This window comes from Scaptodrosophila lebanonensis, unplaced genomic scaffold (genome assembly GCF_003285725.1).
Source record: "Scaptodrosophila lebanonensis strain 11010-0011.00,11010-0021.00 unplaced genomic scaffold, SlebRS2 tig00000024-arrow-pilon, whole genome shotgun sequence".
Classification (NCBI taxonomy): Eukaryota; Metazoa; Arthropoda; class Insecta; order Diptera; family Drosophilidae; genus Scaptodrosophila; species Scaptodrosophila lebanonensis.
The window spans coordinates 1,967,267-1,981,258 of NW_022060538.1; the positions used below are offsets into that span (position 1 = coordinate 1,967,267).

The following is a 13,992-nucleotide window of genomic DNA, read 5'->3' on the forward strand; positions in this document are numbered from 1 at the left end:
TGCATGAACATTATTCCAGCACATTTCATACTAGAAAGGACTTCAGTGGCCTGATGGTGATCATTGATTTCTTTGGACTAACGATTAATGAATCCAAGGAAATATCATAAAAGATAAATTTTGAATCGAAAATTTTGATAGAATAGGTTTCACATCATCGTCATTTATAAATAAACTATAGCTACACCAGAAGTTTCGAAATATTGGACCTGATTTGTAAAGGTGCAGCAAATAATTTAGTAATAACCCACAATTTAGGAACACATTACACGGCTTTAGCATTGGTTGCACTTCTTAAGCAAACAACTAGAAATATTTTCTGATCCAGGAGAGTGTGAAGATTTTAAAGTTATCATACAGAGATTACAAGAAAATGCGCTAGTTGTAAGAATTGCCAGACTAGACGTTGGACGATGGAAAAAACCCATCAGTTTTTAAATGGTTATGGAAACCACCGCTTTAACGCCTTTCTGTTACAACCGCAAAATCCAGTAAGATATTTATGTGGTTAAATATCGAATTAATTTGAACCGAAGCCAGATTAGACAGGCAAGTCAAATAATCCTGCAAGCCTGCTGCGTATACAATATTTGGCAAAGTGATTCCGGTATCTGATTAATTTGGATAATCTGTGAATGCGTATGTGCCTATAGGCGGAAAATATTCACTTTAGATTGTTCAGAGATCGGCACGTGCAAAGCTATGCTGTCTTATAATACTGGACCGACGGATAGCCGCAAAACTTACACATCAATGCATTTTTAATATGATTGCCCGCTGGTGTACAGTCGGATGGGCTGGGCTGGGTTGGGTTGTGCTGGGCGCTGCTTCCTTTTCTAAGCACGAATGCGCAGGAAATTCGCTTAAGTGTGCAACAAAATGTTAAAATTAAAAATTGATGATGCTCTACCACACTGCCTCTGTGGCCTCTCGCTTTTGCGGTTGTGCGCACATTACCCCAACTCCTCCAACCCCACCCCCGCCTCCACCACGACCACCGTCTACTCCTCTGTTGCTGTTCCTGTTCCTGTTTCTGCCTGTTTCCCCCCTGCATTAGTTTCAGTTTCAGTCGCAGCTTAAGCTTCATCTTCGTTGCCCCGAGCTTGTGGTCAGTGTAGCATAACAAAAAGACGAAAATGCGAGTCAAAACCGACACGGCTAAGCATACTATAGTCGCTCTCCAGCTCTGCAACTCTTCGAAACTTTACTCCACTCGGCGCGATGCCGGCAATCACGTGTGAATATTTTTGCACAAATGCAGTTCAGTGTAATGTATTTAGCTGTACGTGCTGCGCACAGCTCGCGCATTCGCAATTTGAAGTTATAATTTATTTAAGCGCATCCATTAACGTGCTAATATTGATGACCACCACTCACGAGTCACTCACGAAAAAGGAGCACGCAGCGCAGGCGCCCAGCAGCAATTGCCGCTCAGCGCAATTACTTTTGAGTTATTTGACGTGGGCTTTGACTTTAATAGAAATGCTGCTAGCAGCAGCACACTTTGTGTTTGTCTAGGCCTGGCCCTCCCTCGAGTAGACTCGACTCGCTTTGATTTCCATAAGTAAATTTTTGACAAAGTTGCGACTTAGCCAGCCAGCTAGTCAGTCTCAAGCAGCCAGCCAGCCAGCCAGTCAGCCAGTCAGTCAACTAACGAACGTGTGTCTAGGGCAGGTGTATGTGCAGGTGCTCTACAAATATTGTTTGCCCATGGCACACACAGATAGTCTATCAGTGGCGTCCGTACCTCCGACAGTTGCAGGCAAGTTCGTGCCCCCGGGGAGGCAAGCGCTGAAAATCGATTATGAATTATTTGAGTTAGAAAAATGACTTATGAGACTTTGCCTGAACAGAGGCTGGCGACGGCAACTCACAATGGCCACAACTTTTGTGGTATGCTTGTTTGGCATGTTGTCGTCATATTATCATTTTTATTTTATTTCTGCCACAATCTCACACCCGCACCGCACGCAATGTGTTGTGCTGGTGAGGTGGCATGATAAATGATCATCCCAATGTTGCTGTGCTGAAGGCAGCAACAGCCTTCATTGTCTGGCCAAAAGGATGCTTAGCCTTTGTTATTGGCCTTACTCTAATAAATTTAAAACTCATATATTGAAAATTAATTCTTTGTTCGCTTGCTTTGTGGATTTGATTTATGTATGTTTTCTAATACATTACGAGTATGTGCTTTCAATTTTCATGCAATTTGCAGACATCTATGTATTCGTATGTATGTATGTAATTTATATCCGGTCAAAGCTTATTTAATTATAAACGTAGCAGTTCTTGCAATTCCATCTAATACAGCGTTTTCTTTTCTTCTTTTTGTTTCCAGGTAAGTTCGCAGTACGACGGAAAGGAAAACGTGAGTAATACAAATGTTCGGTCAATGTCATTAATTCATTTATTATTACGCTGGATTTTTGGCCTCTGGGGCATACAATTTGTGGTTCTTGGCCCTTTTAAATAATTAATAAGGCGCAACGCAATCGATTTTCATATAAATTGAGATTTATTTCGTTCATACCACAAAAAAAAAAACAACAACAAAAATCGAAAAACACAGCTAATTTATTTCCCAAGTTGCGCATTTTTATAGTGCAATTATCACGCCCGTCGTGTGGGTGACTGTAGCTGTGGCCGGCCATTGCAAAATGCCATGATAAAATCATATAAATTAGTCGTAGACTACGGTCTACAGCCTAGTCCCCCACTCCCCGCACTCCCTGCACTCCTCACCTCCCCGCTCGTTCCACACTTATTAAGACACTTGATTAATCGCCTAACGCATTGTGTTTTTGTAATGCTTGCTTTAGCAGCCGTTTTGTGGGGAGATGGGTGGTTGCGTGAGTATATGGGGGTTTTGTTGCTACTGCCCCAGCCAGCTAAGCCAATTAAGTCATCGGTTTTGTGTGCTGCTCAAAGTGTCATCAATATGCCTACAATTGGAAATTAATTAGCCGCAAATTTGCTGCTGTTTTTCCCCCGCTATTAACCTATCTTTATCGAATGAATATTTCGTCGACTCATTCCATTAGCTCGTTATGTTTGGGACGCTAGGTAATCGAACCAATAGCAACTGTTGCACCTTTAAAGGATTTGTGTAAAAATTTTACATGTACGCATTAGTACCGGCCACTGTATAGGCCGGATATAAGGATATACCATTTCTATACCTTATCTTAGACCCCACCAAGTATATACATATGTTCTTGATCAGCATGATCCATGGCCGTTCCTCTGTAGGCCTGAACGCAAAAGTCTCAGAAAGTATAAGAGCTAGAGGAACCAAATTGGTTAAATTAAATCGCTAAAAGAAATTTGATATAAAGAGGCTTTAAATAATTTGTATTTTGCGTTTTCTAAAGTCATTGGATCCAAAGTAAATATTGAAAATATTTCTGCCAGACCTGGGGATGATATGTTGTGGTGTTAGTAAAAACCCGTCGGATATGCTTCTTTCTGTAGTCTTCGGGTTCCGAGACTGTTGACTCCACCTATTATGGTTCAAAAGTTCCCGGGAATGAGATTGTTGATACTTGTCACCAAGCTGCTTCTAAAATATGAGGACAGGCAAGCCGCCTTCTGTGTGTAATATAGTATGTACAATTGGCTTTTAGCCTTTCTAAAAATAGAAAAAGCAACTATATTGGAAATAGGGTATTTGCGGAATATATGTAGTAGTATCAGAGTAAGCCGCGCACTGTATCAGTATTTTACTTCATTGTCGTAAATTGTAACCGTGAATGGTTCGGTTACATAATTAAGCGATAATTGTGATTAAGAACAGTTCGACTGCAACTGCATACGATGCTATCCTACTATAAAGAAAGTGCCTGCCGCAGATTTTAAATCACTTCAAAGACAAAGTCGCCCTATCGCTCAGTTCGCCGTCACTTTATTCGCTCAATTATGAAAAGAAATTATTAAGTGTGAGCCGTGCTAAATTAGTGCGCAATTGAGTGTGGCTGCTGGCAGAGCGGTGCACTGTGCACCGTGCACTGTCTTTTGCGGCCTGAATGCGGCTGATGCCATATTTTTGCCTCATATTTTTGCCACACTTCTAGGCGAGTGCCGCCGCACACGTAACCGGTCGTGTGTTCGAAATGGTGCGGGAAATGCGGGTGGTGGCCTGTGTCTGCTGCTGGTAATATAAATGGCGCATATTTTGTGCATTTCATTTGCGTGATTTGCAGGCCAAAGTGTGTAGCATTTCTATGGCACATACTACATACTCGTGCTCGCATTGTAGAGGAAGACATGATGGGCACGAAGATAATGTCGACTATGAGTGAGGACCTGCCGGACGGTCCGGACACTTGGGCAGTCAACAGGTTGTTGCTGCCTCTGCCGCTGGCAATACAGTGAATGCAAAGCTACTTAGTTGAGGTCTTTGGCTTGGTTGTTGTTTGCATTGAGTTTGCTTGGTTTTTGTTTCCTTGGCTGAGTGCCAAATACGTGTAGGTTTTGGACGAGCATTGTTGCAGCTACTATATGTGTGGTTGCTGGTTTGCCGCATAGAGACCCTTTGTGGTGGCCAAATTGTGTCACAATGCAGTAAATTCGTCTGTTCTATACAGCCTTTGAATGCACCTCCATCTCATGTGTACCTAAGGAGCGCTTCTCTTGAGATATGCATCGCCATTTCTTAATCTGGCTAGAAGCATAAATCTGACAGGGGGTCGTCTGCGAGTGGCAGCTTCTTCGAAGCGTTGCTAAAATGCTTAATTGACTGAAAATAAAAGCTATAAATTATACAGTCGCAGTGGCAATCGCCACATTTCTCCACTCTATAAAAAAAGAGATGTGTTTGACGAGTTGCTGCTTACGGTTTTTCTTGGTGAACGGGATGCCACTCATGTGCTCCATTGAGAGTTCTTATTATGGAAAAGAGTGAATCCTAAGGGCTGTGGCAGGCTAATGCTACACATCGGTCATCGATTCTAATCGGTTTAAACAAGACACAAAGCACAATTATCGGCATCGATAAAGATTTTGCAATGCCAGATCTCGGCAATTTTCACAATATAAACAGTCAAAACAGACAACGGAGCACAAACTGCTCAAGTTTTTAGGTAGAACGCTAACTCTTGTATACCCTGTGCCAACATGATCTGCTTACAGATAAAATAAGTCTCTATGCCTAGTTTGGTGTCCTTAGTTGTTATAACCCAAAAGCTCTTGGTGTTCATATGACTACGGATGATTATTGTATTAGAGTGACAATGGTATTACGTGTACAAAAGTTTTATTTATGTGTTTCCAAGATCCAGGTGTTCGTGTAGTCGGATATACCCTTTGTTTACAGAGTATAAACACTGAGGACTCAGTCACTCAATCAGTTTCGCAGCAGACAGCAGGCAATATGTTTCAAAGGCAAAAAACAGATCTTTCTAAATATTTATGCTTGAAAATCGAAATAATACGGCGTCAGGAACAATAAATAAGGTTTGATATTCCCGAGAACTGAGCAACCATCAAAAAGTTTGTGCAAGAACTACATTTTATTTGATCTATTTTGGCGTGCCAGCAATCGTGCATGTTTTGAACAGTTTGAGGCTTTTATTTTGTTGGTAATAATATTCCAAAATGAACAATACTACTTGTACACTCCCATGATAAAACTGATGCCTGTCTGTTTCAATCATTTCGAACCCGACCAAGTGAGATCGCGATATCATAGAAATGATATGATTTAAGAAGCGTGTATGTATTAAAATCAATTTTTGTTTATAGAAATATTGCAACCAAACTGTAAGTAGATAATATGGTTGCAAAACTTTTGGATCACACAGCAAAAGGAACCTAGTACTTTCTAATGAGAAATTTGATAGTACGAACATTGTCAAAGAATATTATTATTGCTGTAAGTCACACTGATGTATCATATTTCAATATTAACCCTAGATGGTTGTTCTTATTTTACGTACACCCAGGTTGTTCTACATCGAAACGACTACGGCCGATTTTAAATTCCTGTTTGATCTAAAATCACAAAATTCTCAGTTTTACATTAAAAAAAAAAAAATTGTATTCAATATTTATGACTTAAGTCTTATATTTCGACCAAGCTTCAAGTAGTTATGCTCATGAAATGTAAAATTTTTGATATACATAATTGTATACATAATAATTAAAACTAATAAAGGAACTTAGTTTAATGTACATTATTTTGTATTTAGAAAAAAAAAAGGTCAGATCTAAGTAACTGTTGTGGACATCCGGAATCTTTTTGCTTCTATACTTTCTTAAAAATCGACCTATGCTATCGACAGGAAGTGGGGGGTGACAGATAAATGAACAGACATGAATATGTATCAGAAATAAATTAATAATTGTTTATCCGCCATTTCGTAGAAACCTCGATATCTTTTAAGACATCAAGCCACAATTACGTTCAAAAACTTGGCACTTAAACCAAGTTTATTTCGAAATATATATGCAAGTTCTTTTTTTGTTTTATTATATCTATACCATCTGTGTGGAGTGTGAAAAATAGGCGGTTGCATCGCAACATCAGCATTCAAAATTGTTAAAAATGAACAATTTTATAGAGAATGATTTCAAAACAGTGCCATGTCCCAAGTTGTACGATTTTTTGCTTTAACTGAACTGTTGTTTTTGGAATCGTTTAATGTTCTTCGTGTTTATTATGCGGCGCAGCGGAGCAAATCATTAACACACTCGACGTATAGTATGTGTGTGGGTATTAAATTGTGTTTGTCCCACTTTATTTTCATCAAATAGTAGAAAAGCAAAATAAATGAGTTACGAATATATCTTCGTTTGTGTCGAACCTATATACCCTTTTCTACTCTCTACAACAACAACATATTTTTCTGCTGTAACATTATATGTTTCGCTTCTTGTAAAATCTAAGTATTTATTAGAAAGAATTTTAAACTTTTTTCCAATTTCATTAAATTCCTAATATTTCGAATTTTTCTTTTTCAAATATCTTTTAAAAAAATTGCTCATATAGAAATTATATTTAAATTAAAACGTGTCTGTGGCAGCTATGTGATATATTGATTTGTGAAAAAAAGTGGATGCAATCGTCAACGGTGCTTTCTTATGGGTGTTACAACATGCTTATGAACAACAATATACCCTTACAGTTTTCAGTGAAGAGTATAATAACTGAAAATTAGTAGACGACGACGCCGACGACGGCGATCGTAATCTAAACAATTTCGCCACATGCTGCGGAAGGTAGGGGAAGTAAACAATAAATTCAAGAGGAGAAAGAAGAAGGAGACAGACAGACAGCTTAAATAGGAGCAGCATGAAAACATCAGCAGTATTCGCTGGAAAACCATAATACCAGCTGAAATTTAATGTAAATAATAGCTTGCAGATACACGAGCATGCAAACAGCTGTTGCTACTATTAAGATACTCTTTTAAAATACTTTTGCAAGCTGTTTTTTTACAGCCTGTGTAGTACCCTAAGCGAAAAACGGGTATGCTTGTATGTGGTTTGTGCAACTGGCCGAGAAAATCATATACGACCCCATAAGCTATGTATGAAAATATTCTTGATTAGCATGACGAGAAAAATTGAATGATCGTCTGACTTGGCAATACAAGTTTATTTCATTTGTTTTATCGGCTAACAGCTTGTGTGAGGGTATTCTGCCGTCAGCCTTGCTAGCCTGTAACAATCTCTCTTGTTTAACGATCATCGCGTGTAGTCTGCCAACAAGATCAATAGGTGCTGGTGAATCAAATATCGCTGCAATTTTTATGGCAATAAAATATGCTTTGTTAAATGATACTTTTCTTCTAAACTTCAAATACGGCAAATAACCCAGAAATGCTCGCCGTACGTTAATCGAGAATGTTCCGGCATCGGCGCTGTCCAACTGGCCGACTGGCCGATTGACATACTAAACGAGAGGCCCGCTAGAACAGAGCGATCGCATTATGACGCTTCCAATTATGTGCTGCAATTGAAAAGCCACTTGTTATAACTCATGACCATTTAAATTTCTATTGGTCTAACTGACTGATTGACTCACTGACTGACACACAGCAATCAGCGTCAACAACAACAAACACATGAGCATCGGCGATCATCGTTTGCACTTTTGCGCTAATTTTCTGCTGTATCGCAGTCTCAATTGAATTATGACAAATTAGTTGGCTCGAAGTGTCGGGTCAGACCGTGCTGGCCCACGAGAAAGTGCTAATTACTTAGCGACGGCAAACAATAATGCAGTTTCAGGATCTGCCCCGGACTCGTCCGCTCCAGCCTGGTTCATGAGTTGTTGTGCTAAGGACTTGTTTGCACTACTTTCCTTGTTCGAACGGACGAGACAGGCCAAGTAATAGGCAGTACTGTGTGATGGGTCAGGGGTTGTGTAGGGGGGACGTGCAATATGATCGCGAAGCAGACAGTGCTGTTGCACGCATGTGAATGAGTTTTTCACATTGTTTGGCATTTTATGAGCGTGAAATTAAATTAATTAAAACTACACGTAGACGTTGCCAACGTTGCTTCTGTTGCCACGTCGCAGTCAGCCACCCAGGCAGGCACGGAGTCAGTCAGGCAGGCAGTCAGACAAGCAGTTAGTCGCACATCCTTACTTGCCTTTGTTTGTCTATTTGCAGAATATATGAGCATTGGGGGGGTTGTGGCGTAACAAATTTTGTGCCCAGGTTGTTTTGAGAATAGCATTCTGGATTTTACACCTTTTCATAGTTGCGCGTTGCTGGCCACGCTTGCTTTTCGCTGTCACACGCATGGCGCCCCCACCGCACCTGCAGCTGCATTGTCTATCCAGTTAGCTGCTCGGTTGACTGCCCAGGATAATAGTATAGCACATCTGTTGGTGTCGTCAGTGTGTGTCCTGTGTGACCGCTCAATAGGTCCGCAATGAAGTAGCTTTCAATTTCGGTATTTAGCTTAAAGGCAAACATGTAATTAGGCGCACTATCTTTTCAAATGTAAGACTGTAATAAATAAACCTTTAAGAGGTTTCGATAACACATAAGAATGAGTCTGACTTGCATGATGAAGGCTTTCTATTTGAGTTGTGCATCTGAATTAAGATAAATGATATCAGCTAATGGTGGGAAATTATTATGTTAGGTTGCAGGAATTGATAATTTGCCTCCAGTAAAAAAATAAAAGGGGCTTTTATATGCGAATCCGTTTTTATACCCTGTACCCGAAGGGTAAAATGGTATATGAGGTCTGTGCAAAATATGTAACAGGCAGACATAGGAGTATCGGACATAGGAGAATCTGGATACCAACTTTGATTGTTCCAGCTTTTATAGTTCCTGAGATCCTTGCGTTCATCCAGACGGACATGTCTAGATCGATTTCTCTTGTCATGCTGATTCAGAATACATATACTTTATGGGGTCGGAGATGCTCTCTTCTGCATGTTATATACATTGGCACAAAACTAGTATACCCTTTCTTTCAGCCTTTGGGTACAGGGTATTCAAGTAATGATGTACGTTTTATATCCTTTCCTAAATAAAAATTGCATGTAAAGGTTTAAGCCGGTTTTGTTTTTGGAACAATTTGAGGAGGACCTTCATCTATATACAAGTACTATATATAAAACAGTTTGTCCTGACTGACTGATTGGTGATCAACGTACAGCCCAAACGGTAAAATCTAGGAAGCTGAAATTTGGACTCAAGTATCCTTTCAAAGTGTAGGCTGGCGATAAGAAGGGATTATGTAAAATTCGAGCTCCAAAGGGGGGACATCGAGCTCCAAAGTTTGTATGAAAAATCTATAATTTACAATTAATTTCAAACTTGGTTTGTATACTCCCAGAAAAATTCCAAGAAAAACTGCATACTTGGTTTTTTGAAATTTTTCTTGGGGCCTGAAATTTGGGCTCAAGTATGTGGAAAATGAACTCTTTAAAAAACTTTAGAGAGCGTCGAAGTAAATAAACTTTAAATTATAAGCACATTTTACTTAGGCCAGCAAAGACGGGCAAGACCTGCTAGTACATACATATAAGAGATCGAAAGAAAAAGAAGTTGGAGGATTGCACGATGTTTGCCATTCCTTTTACTTTCACATGCAAGTTTGGGACCGTTTGAGCTTAAGTGGAAATTATAAATGAAGTATCAAAAAATATTCGGCACATATGTATGTATATTAACTGATTTTATCTGATGAATAGATAATACCTAAGAAAGGTCGATAAAAATCGATATGAAGTCGTAGCCGAATTTCATATATAGCTGTTGTAGGGAGCGATATATAAAAGCTTGAATATAATTGAATATAATTTAACGGAATACTGTGAACACTTTGTCCTTCTTGCGAATACTAAGAAGCAGTGCTGCACTCAAAAATTAGCCCGACATTGTTAAACACGTTTTCTGTCAATTTAATTTCTAATTAGTCACGACCTCCTAAGGAGTCGGGCCCAGGGAATACCGGTGTCCCAAGCAGTAGCAAAGGAGCAGAAGCGGGCACTGATGGCAGGGCGGAGGATATTGGCGTGCGGACAGCTTTTCTTTAATTGAAATTGGCAGCTGTTATCGTGTGTCCAGCGGCATCTTGCACGTGATTTCGTTGCTAATTATTGTGGATAACTGGAGGGATGCATTGGTCGGATGTGTGTGGATGGTAAATTGATGAAAGTGTCACTTGTGATCGACTTGGTTACGTGTTTGATGTGCCTTTTGCATGCCAAATGAAATCAAAATTCTACCAATTCATTACACTCGACAATAATGTATACATGAACATACGGTGAGAAGACATGAAACATCAATCGGATATACTTAATGGATCCAAATACATACGTGTATATGCAGCATGCAGATGTATGTAGCCATGGGCGGCCGATGTTAAGGGTACAAATAAAATGAGTATAATAAGCTGCTGTCAGAACATTCCCAGAGTCTACAATTATGGTTCGAATTGGCATTACGTTTATTACTAAGAGGAGAAGTGTTCCCTAACATTTCGAAGATTTAAAAAAAAGTTATAAAAAATCACTTTTAGTTAAGGAGTGAGACAATCGAGCAAGGCTTTATCGCCTTATCTCGTCATGGTGGCCAAGAATATGTAATATATGTAAATAATGCCACGCCTCCTTCAGTGGGTTACATACATTTGCACTAAAACTAATATACTAGCGTTGTATACTACTTAGTATGCCATAAAATGGCACGACATGTAACTAAAGACGTACACATGTAGTTGGTTTTATTTTACAATATAATTTCATTCATTGTTCTTGGTTGTAGCAGGTTTCGCTGCTGTTTTTATTGTTGTTCTTCTGGCAGTTGTAACATTGCCGGCCGGCAGCTGGTTAGGTTGTTTGACAAGTTTTCCTACAAGTTTTCCTACAACTGCATGAGCTCATCATCATTTGAGGGTATCAGCTGGGCCAAAGTGTACGCAAATACTTAGAAGTCAAGACAACTTCGAGTACTTGGAAGGCCTGACTGAAGTCATTAATTTGGCATGGCAAATGGGAATTTATATGTCTGCTGCAGCGGCCAAGCAATTTCTCGTGTACAAAAACATTTTTTCAACATCAACATGTCTCGAATGGACTAAGCAGAAAGATAAACCTTAAAAAGAAATACAAATTTTCGTACAAATGTCAATAACACTCGTCGCTGTCAAGACCAAAATATTATGAAAAGCCCAGTTGCTGTTCAGTTGAGTTGAGGCTCATTAGGCCGGCTACGTTTTAATTTTTTTTTGCGGTCGTTGGTCGCTTGACCAACCAACAACACAAATTAACAAATGTATTAAAAAAAGCTCGTTTTGTGGGCTACTTAAAAGGATCGATGGCTTACTGTGTCAGTGTCCATGGTTGTAACATAAACAAATGCTGAGTATTCAGAAGATTCCGTTTTTGAAAAACCAAACCTGTTGTACGCACTTAATGCCTTTTGTGGTATGGCAAACAGCTTCAATTATTAATCATTAACCACAACTGTTGCTAACAAATATTTTATTTTTGCCGTCGACAGCTCTTATGTACATATATAGATGAGCCATTTTGTTCGAGCTTCTATAGCAACCAGATAACTGAGAACACAAAAACTTACCTTATATAATACCATTTCTTCAATTTCAAATTGAAAAGCCACTTCAAATGCAAAAAACAACATTGGGCAAACTTTTAGTAATGTTTCTTGTTAAGATTTAAAAAAACCACAACCAAATGTGGGAAGTAACTTTTGACCTCTGTTTTCAGCCTAAAATAATTTGTTTCCTTCAGTTCTGCTCGATTTTTTGGAGATATTTCATTAGGTTTTTTGATAGAATTAGGCAATATATACGCTCCTAGGTATATATATATTTTTTTTTTAAATGTAAAGATTGTTATTGTTAATTTGAAAAATGAAAAAAGAAAAACAAAATAATTTGCTCTATGTTTTATTTTGTTGTTCTTTTGGGCCCATCTATGTTATGATAGCTTCTTTGCCCGCTCCACACGCACTGGGAAACAAGAGTTTAATCAATTAATATTGCTGTTCAACTGGCCCCACACATGTTTTTGTATATTATATACAAATACTTTAACATGCTTCCAACAACCAAACTAATTTTGTTAAAATGTTTTGTTTTGTAAACTAAAATTTCAAAAAAGAAATACACAGAACACATACACATACGAGTATATGTGTGTGTATGTACATATGTACAGACTGCATGTACAAACTGCAATGCAAACAATAAGCAAATGCTCATTGCACGGTACGTGTGGCCATTTGTTTAGCGCTTGAAATTGGTTGCCGCCGGGTTTGCCAGTTCTGTGTTATTTTGTTTCATTTTAGACGGCTGCTATACAATGCAATATTACTCTACTCGTACAGTGTTTGTTTTGGCTGTAAGAAACAGCAGCAAAAAATGGCACAAGACAGATTTCTGCACTCACATATGCATGGTGGCGAAAAAAATACAATTCCACCCGAGCCACTCAAACATCATCAGGTGTTTTCATTTAATTTGTGAAAAATGTTTGTCTACTGGCAAGCAAGCGCTTACCACCTACCCGCCGATTTCCCCACCAAATTGAACAACAGTGCAAAGTAGAAGCGGAAGTAGAACTATGTAGACAACGGCTTATGGCGCTTTGAATAAGCCCCGTCGTCGACTTTCTCCTTCAGGATTAACCAGATACCAAATAGATAGGTACGTACGTCTGTTTTCACAATATCTCTCTCTCTCTCTCTCTCTCTCTCTCTCTCTCTCTCTCTCTCTCTCTCTCTCTCTCTCTCTCTCTCTCCCATGCTAATCTCTCCTTTGGTTTAGAGTTTTGTAAGTCTTTTCGAGCTTAATAGCCAAAAATAAAATAAACTCGTCCTTTCTCGGACCTAGGAGAATCTGGATACCAACTTTGGTTATTCCAGCTTTTATAGTTTCTGAGATCCTCGCGTTCATCCAGACGGACAGACGGACGGACATGTCTAAATCGATTTCTCTCGTCATGCTGATCAAGAATATATATACTTTATGCGGTCGGAGATGCTTCCTTCTGTATGCTACATACTTTGCACAAACCTAATATACCCTTTTTACCTTCGACAACTTACGATCTACTACTTTGGGGCTCAACCGTTTGTTGCCCTACTATCTTTGAGACTCAAATGTTTACCGGCTACAGGAGTATTGACAAAATACTGCCACGGTGTTGAGGCACTTCTACGATAAATATTATAATGGAAATGAAAATGAAAATGTAACAGTAATGGATCGTACTGGCTTCCTAGAGGGGCCAAAACCAACGACAATGTAGGATGGTAAATTCTGAAAACCTTTTTTTACCCGAAGTCTTCAGAGAAAAATGAAAATCCATCTAGCAATGCCCAATTTATGGAGGAATAAGAATAACTTAAGAGACCTGAAAACCATTCGATATTTTTGGTTTTCATCATACTCATACTTTATGAGATCCATTGCGGGGCCCAAATTGTCAAATTGTCAACTCAATAATTGAGTTCTGCCACCTATTGTTGTCACTCTTCTCAAAGTTGAAAGCCC

The 13,992-nt window shown here is 39.1% G+C and overlaps 1 protein-coding gene across 4 annotated transcripts in view; it reads left to right on the forward strand.

The window, feature by feature from the left end:
- Nucleotides 1-13,992, forward strand: part of LOC115620510 (polypyrimidine tract-binding protein 1) — a 217,378-nt gene that overhangs the window by 27,735 nt on the left and 175,651 nt on the right. For 3 of the 4 annotated variants that reach the window (XM_030513769.1, XM_030513770.1, XM_030513771.1), the window contains one exon: nt 2,339-2,368. The exons of the other annotated variant lie outside the window; for it this stretch is intronic. In XM_030513769.1, the coding sequence (XP_030369629.1) occupies nt 2,339-2,368 (30 nt within the window). The remainder of the gene's footprint in view (nt 1-2,338; nt 2,369-13,992) is intronic. 4 annotated transcript variants of the gene reach the window in all.